The sequence below is a fragment of the Dromiciops gliroides genome, chromosome 4, assembly GCF_019393635.1.
Source record: "Dromiciops gliroides isolate mDroGli1 chromosome 4, mDroGli1.pri, whole genome shotgun sequence".
In the NCBI taxonomy this organism is placed as follows: domain Eukaryota; kingdom Metazoa; phylum Chordata; class Mammalia; order Microbiotheria; family Microbiotheriidae; genus Dromiciops; species Dromiciops gliroides.
Genome location: NC_057864.1, coordinates 436,349,408 through 436,363,411, shown reverse-complemented (window position 1 = coordinate 436,363,411; position 14,004 = coordinate 436,349,408). Strand labels below are relative to the sequence as shown.

Sequence of the window (14,004 nt, the reverse complement as noted above, 5' to 3'; positions counted from 1 at the left end):
AGTGACCAAAAAAAAAAAGCATACTACCAAAGCATGGTAGTATGACCACTGTCCCCTCTGACTACAGCAAAGTTATATGGCTAATAGACAAAAAGGACTATGACCCTAAAGGCACTGTTGTTTAAACTAATGATTTGGAATCAGTCATAACCATGGAGACTCTTTTTCTTTTTCCTCTAGAGTATTTGATGAAAAATACCACATAAGTTAATACAGAAGAACTGGCATCAGGCAGTAGAAAGAGTGCTAGATTTGGAGTCAGAGGGCCTGGGTTCGAATCCTGCTTCTGTCCTTTACTACCTGTACGACTTTGGACAAGTCACTCGGACTCTCTGGGCCTCTGCCAGTTCGGCTGAATTATATAAATTCTAGTCTTTTTCACCTATAACTCAGTTACCCTATGATAGTGAAGCACCATGGTGATTTGGCACACAGCCAGAATGTGAATTTGGAAAATGGCACATGATTATCACTTGTATCATTATGGTATAGGCACACTGGTTGGAAAAAGGGGTCCCCCGTACCCAACTTAAGCCTTCTCAGATATCAGCCAAGTCAGGGCTGGCAAGGACAAAAGAAACGGAAAAAGATATTCCCAGGAAGGACTTGTTATACATCAGGAGCAAAGCTGGGCTCTTATCTCACCATTTTAATACTGCTGACAACTATAACAGATGGAAATTTGTACAGACTGACAAAATATAGGTGGGGATGGGGGGGGGGGGAGACCAAACTGCAAGTTTCGGCAAAAGAAGATACTGACTCAAGTTTACTAGAGTTAACATTACTACAGTAAAAACAATGGCAAACAGGGATTTGGCACCACATTGACAAAGCAAAGGCATGCACTGTTAATACAGATTGGATATTTCTCAACAGAAAAAAGGACATGGCAGATGGAAAACAAGGTGCACCTTTTACAAATCTCCCCCATTGACTTAAGACAAACACACAAGAATCAAAGTGGTCAATTTAGTAGATATGTAGCAACAAAGTCTCTCATCCAGTTTGGAATTTAGCAGTTTGTCTCTCTAATCGGCAGCTGTCCAGGGTGCGCCTATGCCCAAAAAGCTGGCTTTTGCATACTACAACAGTCTCGATCTGAAACGTAGTAATTTGGTAATCAGCATAAACCAGGTCAACCCTCAACCATAAGCTTTAAAAAAAAAAAAGAGCTATAATCCTACTGCAGAAATCTTCAATATCGTTTCCTTTTAGAAATTATTGTGGTCCTTGGGAACAGGATGGAAACACAAGCTTCATTCCAAAAAGCCATCATGGACACAAGAACTCAAAACCACCTTCGGTTATGGTCCTATGAAATTCTGACCATACCAAGAGTTAAAAACAAAGAGCTCCTACTAAGAGGAAGATTTTCAAAATGATTTGCTCATATCATGTGCATAGTTAAGTGTTTGTTTTTTTGGTGTTTTGGTTTTTTTTAATAAAGTTTCTTTTGCAAACAAGGAAATAGAATTTAGTAAAGTTATACTTTTTAGATGGAAAAAACTTTAAAAACAGACTAGTGGTGGTTTGTTAAAAGAAAAAGAAACAAGAATAAGCTACATATTGAAGTTGTGGAACACAGCACCTCAAATTTACACCAGCAGTACGCGCCTGAGGTTGGGATGATCAAGTCACACTTTGGAGCTGCTCCATTGCAATGTCTGACTTTAGCATCTCGTGTCAATCAAGAGATCCCTATTACAGAAGATTGTGCTAGAGAATGTGAAGATTCTGCATGTTGCTGTCATTCCCCTGGTCCCCCTTCATGCTTGCACAGCTGCCCTACGGGGCAGAAAAAGAAGTCTGGTTCTCACACTCCACACCATGATCCCTGGGGGAAAAGGATATTGTTTTTAGCCAATAAAGGTTTACCAAAGCGGGCAAGAATATTATTATAGTACAGATACTAAGAACAAACTCTAGAGTCTTACCTTTATGAATCCCCCTTAATAAAGCCCACATTCCTTTAAGTTGTTCTTAATGATGACATCTGTAACAGCATCAAAAACAAACTGCACATTTTTGGTGTCAGTGGCACAGGTGAAGTGGGTATAGATCTCCTTGGTGTCTTTTCTTCGGTTTAGATCTTCAAACTGACACTGAATGTACGCAGCTGCCTCCTCATATGTGTTAGAACCTGAAAAAGTAGGAGGTATTTGATACTTCTGATTCATGTTTTTGTAGCTGCAAATAACTAAATAAGACAAAGCTTCCAAATAATAATACCCTTTGTTTGTGATGTTGGAATATAGGGCACATTACCAAGACTGGAGTCTGTCTTTTTGTCAAAGTACTATGTGAGTGAACCTGAATAAAATGTATAGGTCAAAAATAGGAGTTTCCCCTTGAAACAGTTGGTACCTGATATTAGTTACCATTCCCTCCCCTGCCCAATTTCATCTTTCCCCCCTTTTGTTTATCTGGAATGTCTTAGTCTCTCTCTCTCTCTCTCTCTCTGTGTATATATATATATATATGTTTAGTGAGGCAATTGGGGTTAAGTGACTTGCCCAGGGTCACATAGCTAGTAAGTGTTAAGTGTCTGAGGCCGGATTTGAACTCAGGTCCTCCTGACTCCAGGGTCGGTGCTCTATCCACTGCGCCACCTAGCTGCCCCACTTAATCTATATTTTAAAGCAATAGACTTGATGAAATTAAATAACTAAACAAAGAATTCTAGAATAGTAATGAGCTAGAATAGACATGAAGACTTTAAGCCACCAACATTTACTAAAACCATACACAACCTCTAAAAAGTAAGGAAAAACCCTTGGGTAACAACCAGATTGGGAAAAAAAAAGGGAAATTGCTTCAGATCTAGGAGCGGGGAAAGAAACTGGGAGATTAGAAGACAGTTTAGCAACAATCAGAAAAACAGTGGATTGTAAAGCTGTGTACTTTAGGCTCATATTAAATCCTTTTCCTAGTATTCATAATAAGTGAATTAAAATTAGTTTACAAGTCATGCATACCACCACCACCTTCAAGGGTCAGTTTTATGGGGACTTAGTAGTGGAGCCTTATGTTAACCGGGGAAAAGTCTGATAATTCCTTATTCCAGCCACACGTCCAATCCCTACACACAATGCCTCTGTTACATATTCTCTACTTGTGGAGCTATGACTACAGCCTGAGAGTCAATGAAGTATGAGGGAAGGAAGATCAGTCTAAACATCAAAATGCTACTTCACTGTAATTCTGATCACAAATGGCAAGACAAAACACACACAAATAATTTTATAAATGGGATCATATGCCAAAGCTAGAGAAATTAGCCACAGTGCAGAAGGGAAATTGCAGTGCTCTTAAGAGGTTTATGAAAGCTGGAATTCAAATTCTATTTAAGACAGAAAAGCTTGAAGGAACAGAGAAGTTTTCATCAGAACAAGGATTTCAAAACTAGAAGGAGAAAACCCCGGTGAGCATTAACTACAGAAGAGATTTCTCAAGGTATGAAGGAACCTGCTAACAGTCAGAGAGAGGCAGCTGAGCACATTGTGCCTGATGGAAGTGCTGGCGGGGGGCCAGGGAGCATCCATATGCAAGATCCAAGCACTATTTAATAGATGCTAAAGTCTATAGGCAGGAATTAGGCCTTAAAACTACAGGCAGCTCCTCTGACATATGTGTAGGAGAGAAGTGACATGATCAGAGTGGTGTCTGAAGAAAATGGTTTTAGATGCCTAGAGTTGGGAGATGGATAGAGGCTTTAATCTGGAATAAGACTACAGCAGCTACTTCTTAAAAGAAGGTGAGCTAAAGCCTCTAAGAGTTCCCTGAAATTTCTGGTTTTTCATACTGATGGAAATCCACAATTATATAAACTCTACAATCAGTTCAGAGCTAGTTAACAGACATGTTCAGACATGGCCTGAAACATATTTGGGAGCATGTTCAAAATACAACATAATGCAGAATTAAAAGCTTTTTTATTACCTAAAATGTAAGAAAACATCAGATGAATATTGTGAAATAACAACAAAGAAAATTGTTGAAGAGGAAATGGATACTTTTTGGCAAGAGTGAACCATATGATGACAACATCTCCCCAAAGAAAGAACATCCCTCATCTTAGTCTTATCATATGTTTCCTGGATATGTTGAAAAAAGCAGGCAAGCTCAAAAATCTAGATCTAATGGAAGAAATGGATTCTAGCCAGCTGGATCATGACCCCACTGCTTGACCAAAACTTCCCTCTCCATGATCGCCATCCATTTTTGATCTAATAATCCAATATAGCCTCTTAGAATCTCCTCATAGCTTCTGACACGGTTGACCACTACCTCCTCTTGGACACTCTCCTTTCTTTTCCACAATACTGATCTCTCTTGGTTTCCCCGCTACCTCTCTGATCATTCCTCCTCAGTCTTCTTTACTGATCATCGTTCATGTTCTTTCTTCTAAACTCCAAAGTTCTGTCCTGGGCCCCCTTATTTGCCCTCCCTACATCCTCTCCACTGTTTGTTGCATATCTTTTCCTGGATGTCCTGTAGACATCTTAAACTTATTTAGATCAAAAATGGAACTCATTATCTTTTCCCACTAAAGCACCTCCTCCTTCAAACTTTTCTATTTCTGTTGAGGTCACCACCACCTTCCCAATTACCCAGGCTTCTGACCTTGAAATCTGGCTTAACCCATCTCTCACTAACCCTCAAAGCCAATTTTCTGACAAGTTTTGTGGCTTCTACCTCCACAAGACCTCCAGCATCTGTCCCCATTTCTCTACTCAGCTATCCTCACATCTCTCCCCTAGACTGCTGTCACAGCCTCTCAACTAATCTTCCTGTTGCAGTCTCTCTCCTCTACAATATATCTTCCACATTGCTGTCAAAACAATTTTTTCTAAGGCATAGATCCTACCCTGTCATCAGTTCCCCACTGCTAAAAGGAAAAAAACCCCAAAAATGATTCTTTGCCCTAGCATTTAAGGCCCTCACAATCTTGTGGCAACTCTCTAGTCTTATCTTATATCCCCATTCTACATGAAGTCTATATTCCAGTCAAATGGGAACACAAGTCATTCCCCAAATTCAATACTCCATTTTCTAGCTCAGTATATTCCACCCAAGCCAATCCCACACCTGAAATAAATTCCCTTCTTAGTTTTGCTTCTCAGAACTTGTCTTCCTTCAAAGCTTGCTTCAAGTGCAACCACTTCCACAAAGTCTTCTCTGGAATCCCAGTTGTTAATATTTTCTTCTCCCTCCATTTTCCTTTGACTATGTGCTTGTTTGTGTAGATTACACATCCTGGCCCCAGAGTATGTAGGCTCCTTAAGAGCAAGGAATGTTTTGTTTCTGCCTTTGTATCCTCAATGTGTAACATAAAACTTTGAATACAGCAGGTATTTAATAGATGTCCAATTCAATTGAATTATTAAAGAGACCATTTACCAACCGAATATATAAACATATAAAGTTATTTGTATAAGGAAACAATTGTTAACCAAATAATGTAACATTCATAAAGCACTCTGAAAATCATAAAGTACTGTATACATGTTAGCTATTAGCAGTAGTAGTAAAAATCCTCAATAGGGGTTACATTTACATTTCTATTATCAAATAAAAACGTCTTAAGTAAAATCTACTTATTTTATTAGCATCATTATTGCTTCTTAAGTGGTAATAAATTTTAATTTTACAAGTGTGTGTCACATCTGTGACAGGTAATCTACATTCATATTTATACTGTGTCTATATTTTATCAATGTCCATTCTCAAGATGGCAAACTTGCTGAAAATAAAGATTATGTCTAAATTAAACCTGAGACTCTATCATGACTAGAATAAGCACTTAATAAGTGCTTGGTACTTTTGATTGCACCAAGTCCTGTCCTACACAAAAGCACATACATAGTTCACAATGAGATGTGGTTCATATGATCAGAAACGCTAAACTAAAACTATTCTTCTGAACCAAGTCTTTTTCTGATCGTTACCTGTATACTCTGGGTAACAGATAGTTAGTGGGCTCCTTCTTATCTTTTCCTCAAAAAGGTCTTTCTTGTTAAGGAAGAGAATGATTGATGTGTCTGTAAACCATTTGTTGTTACAAATGCTGTCGAACAGTTTCATACTTTCATGCATTCGGTTCTGGAAAATTAAACACAGGATAATGTTTCATTAGCAAAATAGGCAAAAAGTTGTAATTTTAAAATACTATCAAGTTTTAAGAACACAGACTATCAGAGAATAAAATTCAAAGGAACTCAAGTCAGGCAACAAGTTACACAAATTATTCCCCAAATACAGAAATTATTCTGCATTTTTGCAATGAAAAGAGGATTTAATCCTGTCTGTATGCTGAATGCTATTAAACATGTCACTATATTACAACTAGGCATGGGCAAAATCAATCAATTTTGGATTAGATAACTTGTCAAATTGCTTCTAAATCCATCAGTGCCTTTTGAGCAGTTAACACAATGGGCTCTATGTGGAGAAGAAGCAGGAGGCCCAGGCACAAAATCACGACTGATAAAAGGGAAGAGATTAAGAAGCTAAGCCCAGAGAAGTATAAAAGAAGAACGAGAGAGCTTAAATTGACATCAAGGCCTTGCAGATTAAAGAATGTTGTAGATAAAGAAACATGGCTATAATGGTGGTCACTGCCAAAATAGCTACAATTAGAATTTATAGTATGATATATACAGACTAGTTACCTATCAGTACTTAATAAAGGCTTGTAATTGGTAGGGTACAACCAATTAAAGCTAAAGACAAAGCCTGATTCCATTTCTTGCATCTGTATTGTGAATAGGATGCTTCAAGGCAGAATATCTGGCTCACTTAGACGTCACAATAAACAAGGGACAGATGTAAATAAAGCATCATTATCTACATTTATTTGTTCAAAGGGATCCTTGCATAGCACTGAAGCAGATTATCTAATGTGTAAATTCACAAGGGGAAGAAGCAGTAAGTGCATAATCATATGGCCTGGTCTCCTACTCTTGGAAGTTTAACATAAAGACATAAGTTTTCAGTTCAGTGAGAAATTTATATACATGAAATAACACAAGTTCTACCTAAGGAAAGACTTTCTAAAATATTCTTTTCCTTCTCTACTCCTCATGCCTTACACTTTTTGGCTCTATTTAGAAGCCTTTTCGTTGTAATTTTCTGCCACATACCATCTCTTCGTCTTCTGCTAAGACAAGGTCATAATCGCTGAGGGCCACACAGAAGATGATTGCTGTCACACCTTCAAAGCAGTGAATCCACTTCTTTCGTTCGGATCGCTGACCTCCAACGTCAAACATCCTGAGAGAGTATAAACAAGAATTCAGTAAAGTTATACACCCACCCTTGCCTAGGTCCAAATAGTTAGAAAATTTCCCACCAAAACCTTATTGAAGGGAAAGGAAGACAAAACAATGAGCTAAATACAGCCAAACCCAATTATCTAAGACTACAGAAAAAGGGAATTACATAAGAAAATTAAAGGCAAAAACAAACCCCATGCCTAAACTGGCATTTTTGCTACTTCTACCCACTGTTCTTGGTTTGGTCCTCTGGATTCAAACAACATAAATCTAATTTCTCTTTCACATGACAGCCCTTCAAAGAATTAAACACGGCTATCACATCGCACCAACTCTTTTCTCTAAATTTTTCTAGTTCCTTTGACCCAATCCTCTTATATCACAAACTTCAAGTCTTCACCATTCCAGCTGCCAGCCTCTGGATATTCTAAAACTTATAAATGTTGTTCTTAAACTGTGGTGCCCAGAATTAAACACACTACTCCACATGAAATGTGACATGGGCAAAGTACAGTGGGATTATCACCTCCCTATTCCTGGAAGCCATGCTCTCTTAATGCAAACCCAAAATTTCATTGGCTTTTTTGGATGTTTCATAATGCTGACTCATGATGAGCTTGCTGTCAATTACAAACTCTCGAACTTTTTCAGAACAGCTTCTGTCTATCCATGCCTCAATCTTATATTTGTGGCACTGATTTCTTTATATCCAAGTGCAAGACTTTACATCTACCCCTATTAAATTTCATCTATTAGATTTAACCCTATGCTCTAGCCTATCAAGATTCTTTGGAGCCTGACTATCCATTATGTTAGCTCTCAGTTTTGAGTTATTTGCAAATTTGATTAGCATACCATCTATACCTTTATCCAAGTCATTAATAAAAATGTTAAACAGTGCAGGTCAGGCACTTGGACTCCAATGTAGAACTCCTGCCATACTGACGCTGAATTCCTATTGAGTCTGGAGATCCAATTAGTTCTGAATCTAATTATATTCTCATCTGGTCCAAGTTTCCCCATCTCCTTCAGAAGAATGAGGCACCTTATAAAAAGCTTTGCTAAAATCTAGGTAGCCTTTATTGACAGCACATCCTCATCTATAAGAGTGTAGTAACACTATCAAAAAAAGAAATGAGGTTATTCTGGCACAGTAGTCATACAGGCTCTATGTAATCACCATTTCCCTTTCTGAATACTCATGGTCCATATTTCTTTAATTATCCTTTCTATAACTCCCAGGAATCAAAGTTTACTGGCCAGTAGTATGCAGATTCTACTCCCTTTCATTATCTGAAAATCAGGACATTTGCCCTTCTCCAATTTTGTTTTTCCTTTCCTATCTTTTAAATATCACCGACTGGCCCAAAAATCATGTCAGCCAATTCCTTCAGGATACAAAGATAGATTTATCTGGCCCCCAGAAGACTTGAATTCATCAAGGGCAGCTAGGTGCTCTCTATTTCCTAATGTTTTGGAATCAACTTCCTCTTAGTCATTTTTGTTCTGCTGCAGAGAAAGCAGAACTGCCCCCCCCCCCCAATATTCAAGCAGCCCTGCTTTATTTTCTGTAATTATCATCCCCTCTACTGATTAATTCTACATGGAGGGGTAGTCCTCTTTCCCTTAGAAGCTCACAAATCTACTATAGCAACATACTTTGTTATTCTTTGGTTTGTTTGTTTGTTTGTTTTTAGTGAGGCAATTGGGGTTAAGTGACTGGCCCAGGGTCACACAGCTAGTAAGTGTTAAATGTCTGAGGCCGGATTTGAACTCAGGTACTCCTGACTCCAGGGCCTGTGCTCTATCCACTGCGCCACCTAGCTACTCCGGTTATTCTTTGTTAATCAAATTCAGTAGAAATTGCTTATTCCTTGCTTATTCCAAAAATGTTCAAATAAATGACAATCTTACCAGCAGGATCTTTCTAGATTTTTTCATAAATTTCAAAACCACAACTGATGTCTAATAGTATCCCAAAGCCTTCTGTAAACTCTAAATTTAAATTCTATAAAGGAACAAAAAAGCCTTTGTTGATGACAAAATTGCAATCTCTTAGAGTGGAATTACAGTGGCCACTGAATTTAGCCTATACCTGAAAAGGGAGCCCTATGATAAATCCTCAGCAAGCAGTTATTCAGCCTAGAGAATCCACCCCTTCCCAAAGCAGCACATCTCATTCTGGGATAGACATAATTGGGAGAAGTTTTTTCTGATTGTCAAGCTTAAAGCTGCCTCCCTGGGACTTCCACCCACTGCTCCTGGTTCTCTGTCCATTGGAGCCAACAGACCAAGTCAAAATCCTTTTCCACATAAAAGGCTTTCAGATATTTGATAAAGGCTAACATGTCCCACTAAGTCTTTTCTCCTTCAAGCAAAATATGCCCATTCCCCAACTTATCTTCATGTGACATAAACTCAAGGCCTTTCATTCAGGCTGTCCTCCTAGACTCTAGTTTAATGGTAACCTTCTTAAACTCAGAACCAAGCACGATACAGGGCTCTCACCTCCTCCTTCCCAAATGGTAGGAGAGGAGGGGTGCCATAGGGGAAGAGAGTGCTTACAAAATTACCAGAAAGATGGAGAGATTTAGTTTTTAAAAAACCCAAAACAACAACTTTCACATTATTTGTATATTTATTTAGGGCATTCTTTTCTTTTTAAAATTTGAGTTCCACACTCTCTCCTTCCCTCTCACCCCTCCCCAAGTCCTCTATTTTATTCCAGATAACATCACATTAACTTTCTTGGCTTCCACATCATGCTGTTGCCTCATGGAGAGCTTGTGGGTTCCAGAAATCCCAGCTCTTTTTCAGACAAATACGACTGTCTAACAGTGCTTCCTCAATTTATCCTCGTGTAGTTAATTCTTTTGGACCGAAGAGTAAGACTTTACATTTATTCTTACTGAATTTCATCTTATTAGATTGAGCCCAGTACTCTAGGCTGTCAAGATCTTTTTGGATCCTGACTTTGTAATCCAATGGGTTAGCCTTGTATCATATGAAAATGTGATGGGTATGCTATCGATGTCAATATAACACTTCAAAGGAAATTATTTTATGAGGTGTTATAAATTAGCCTTTGCAAACAGTAAGCACTATAAATATTTTTTTACTCATTTGTTATTGAAGAACAAAAAGGATTCTACCAATTGACAACAGCTTAACCAAAACCTGAATATTAGAACAAGAAATTAATTTAGGAGTGAAGAACTGGATTAAGGGTGAAAAGACAGGGCATAGAAAAAGTGACTCCCAGTCTTAGAAATAAAGAATGCAGAACAAAGAAGGAACCAAAAAGCCAGCTCTGACACATATAAAAGTTACATAAAGGATAATGTTAAAGTGTCTAAATCTAAACTACTTGCACTAACTTACTTTATGCAAAGCTACTGTATTAGACCAAAATAATTTTCTCCATCAATATTTCCCTTTCCCAGAAATACCTCCATTCTTAAGCTATCTCACCATATCATTGTTTGAGAACTTTGCCACACATGATGCCGTGCACAGTAACAGTCCAAGAGCCAAGACAGTATCAGCTCCATTAGAAGTAAAGGAAAAAGTGCCGAGCAAACAGGAAAAGGATAAAACAATTGGCAAGAAAAAGCACTGATCTTATAAAAGCAAAAAAGGCAGGACAATGAAAGCTAAATAGTTAAACCAGAGAACGGATAATCAGAAGTTCCCTTTAATATTTTTATGCTGTGCAACAGCAAACCATTCAATACCTGTATTGATGATTCCAATGAAAAAGCAGCTGCAAAGATTAAAATTAAAATAAAATAAACTAGTATTCCACTTATAGGTAAATTTAAATTTCATTTACAATCTAAGTCCAAAGAATGAAGTTATTTAAAGTTATTTAGAGGTAGAAAGAATGAATAATGAATGCTTGCTTCATTCACCATCATGGACAGAGTGAGAAGTAAATTAATAATTTATAATTATTAAAATAATATTCAAATTAAGTGGGAATATCCCCCTTGGAAAATTTTGCTCCAAAGAAAAACTACTCATAAGGAAATACAGTTCTGGGTTCAGCACATGCAGGAAAACAAAACAAAAAAATCACTTACTTGAAGTACAGGTCTTTGAAAGTGAAATGAGTCTCAACTATGCCTGTGGTTTTCACTCTTGTCCGTAGGACATCTTGTTGAGTTGGAATATAGCTGGTTTGGGATATTCTATCCAAGTCATTTAGGTAACTAAATTAAAATACAATATACTTTATTTTTAATTTGTGACACCAAGCAAGTTAACAAAAACTTGTCAACAAAACAAACGCATTCCTTCTTCTTCTTCTTTTTTTTTTTTAGGGCAATAAGGGTTAAGTGACTTGCCCAGGATCACACAGCTAGTAAGTGTCAAGTGTCTGAGGCCAGATTTGAACTCAGGTACTCCTGAATTCAGGGCGGGTGCTTTATCTACTGCACCACTTAGCTGCCCCTTTTTTCTTTCTTTCTTTTTTTTTTTTTGCATTCTTTCTTTATACTTCACTAAGGCAGCAGTACAAAATGATGTTCTTTAGTGTCTCAATTAAAATAAGGGATGAAAAATTTGGGATAAAGCTCAACTGGAGACTCATTTCCAATCTTACATCAATTTGAATCTCCAAAGTGAATTTCATGATGCCTCAACTATACTGTAATACTCACTACCTCTCTCCATCTCTTAGTTAACCACCTGTAACTAGAATTAGGGATAAGTTTTATTTACAAGTGACAAGTGTAAGAGGGTTCTACACAGAAGCCAACTACAAGTGTCAGTCACAGGGAGTGGGCTATGAGAGAAAAAGAAAACACAATTTTAATTTCAGTATGGACTGAAATAACTGGCTATTGGTGTGAAGTACGGATATGCAGCAGTCCTCAATGAGCTGGAAGATAGCCAAGACCCCAGGTGCAAGGGATTTTCCCCTCCTCCACTTGCTCATTAGAGTATCATGGTTGTATTTTCACTATGCCAACAAGCTTCCTTCAAGTTCCAGGAAGGGTTCTACAACACTAAAATAAAACAATGTTCACAAAGGATGCTATATGGCTTTCTTTTTTTTTTTTGTGGGGCAATGAGGGTTAAGTGACTTGCCCAAGGTCACACAGCTACTAAGTGTCAAGTGTCTGACGCCGGATTTGAATTCAGGTCCTTCTGAATCCAAGGCTGGTGCTTTATTCACTGTGCCACCTAGCTGCCCACTATATGGCTTTCTGTTTGTTTGTTTGTTTTGGGGGGGTTTTTTGCAGGGCAATGGGGGTTAAGTGACTTGCCCAGGGTCACACAGCTAGTAAGTGTCAAGTGTCTGAGGCCGGATTTGAACTCAGGTACTCCTGACTCCAGGGCCGGTGCTTTATCCACTGCACCACCTAGCCACCCCACACTATATGGCTTTCTAAAAGATGTGTTATACAGATTCCTCTTCAAAGATGAACTCTGGAACTTCTCTAAGGTTCAGAGCCACAGTTACTTCCTGTTATGTCATCACCAAGGAAAATTACTTACTATGAGGCAGAGTCATTGAGTTGATATTCCCTTGATCTGCTGAAGCAGGCTTGCACTCCACCATCTCGCCATAACCGTTTAATTACTCCTGCTAGTTCTGGAGTCATAACCCCCTCTTCAGCACTACCAGCTAAAACAAACAACTGCCGAGCATCATCCTAAGGAAAAGGGATTAGAGCAGAGATAAATATTAGGTATTTATTTCCTAAAAGACTTCAAAAGCTGGTTCAAGTTCTATATAGAATAAGATTTGTCTCACTGAATCAGAAAGGTATGAAAAAGACCACTTGCCTCTTCTTCCCTAGGAAGACAGTTTGGGAGAACTTAAATCCACTTACCTTCTTTCCTCAAATCAAAGTTAGCATTTCTACCTAAAAGATCTATTGTCACAGAGAAAATCTTGTTTTGGGTGGAGAAATGATGATCTCACTAAAAGGGAGCCCCCTTTTGACTGGCCCATGGGTTCCTGCTGTGGCCATTGAAGGTTACTTATATAGTGCAGAACAGAAAAACCAATGTGCAGTGCTTATCTCCAGTTTTGCTAGGGGGGGCAACAGGGTTTTTTTGCAACAGGTCTCCATACAGAAAACTGGAATAGAATTTCTAGGATTCATGAAAGGGAAAAGTAAATTTCTAATAAGAAGATAGGTCAGGGCTTTCAGGTAGTCCAATAGTTTGTAAATTATCTCTCCTCAATCTATTTTCCAGGCCAATTGTTTTTCTTATGTGATATTTTCATATTTTCTTCTATTTTTTCAGTCTCTTGACTTTGTTTTATTGTTTCTCGATGTCTCATGGAGTCATTGGTTCCCACCTGACCAATTCTAATTTTTAAGACATTATTTCCTCAGTGAAAATATCTCCTGTACCATTTGGCTGATTCTAATTTTTAGGGAGTTATTTTCTTCAATTGTGTGTATCTGTACATGCACGCACTTTTACCAAGCTAATTTTCCTTTCACAATTTTCTTGCATTGCTCTAATTTCTTTTTTCATTTTTTCTTCTAGCATTTTTATTGTATTTTTTTTTTGGTTGAGGCAATTGGGGTTAAGTGACTTGCCCAAGGTCACACAGCTAGTAAGTATCAAGTGTCTGAGGTCAGAATTTGAAACTCAGGTCTCTATCTACTGCACCACCTAGCTGCCCCTACCACTTTGATTTTTAAGACTTTTTTTTCCCCCTCTTTTAAAAAATCTCTTTAGCTATTCTAGAAATTCTTGTTGG

The 14,004-nt window shown here is 38.0% G+C and overlaps 1 protein-coding gene across 1 annotated transcript in view; it reads right to left on the bottom strand.

Annotated features, from left to right (window-relative positions):
• Positions 1-751: 751 nt before the first annotated feature.
• Positions 752-14,004, bottom strand: part of GNAI3 (G protein subunit alpha i3) — a 50,731-nt gene continuing 37,478 nt past the window's right edge. Inside the window, exons 3-8 of the mRNA XM_044003534.1 lie at positions 12,780-12,937; positions 11,360-11,488; positions 7,146-7,275; positions 5,952-6,105; positions 1,938-2,143; positions 752-1,837 (exon numbers count right to left, since the gene is read on the bottom strand). Coding sequence (XP_043859469.1) covers positions 1,953-2,143; positions 5,952-6,105; positions 7,146-7,275; positions 11,360-11,488; positions 12,780-12,937 — 762 coding nt within the window. The 3' untranslated portion in view covers positions 752-1,837; positions 1,938-1,952. The remainder of the gene's footprint in view (positions 1,838-1,937; positions 2,144-5,951; positions 6,106-7,145; positions 7,276-11,359; positions 11,489-12,779; positions 12,938-14,004) is intronic.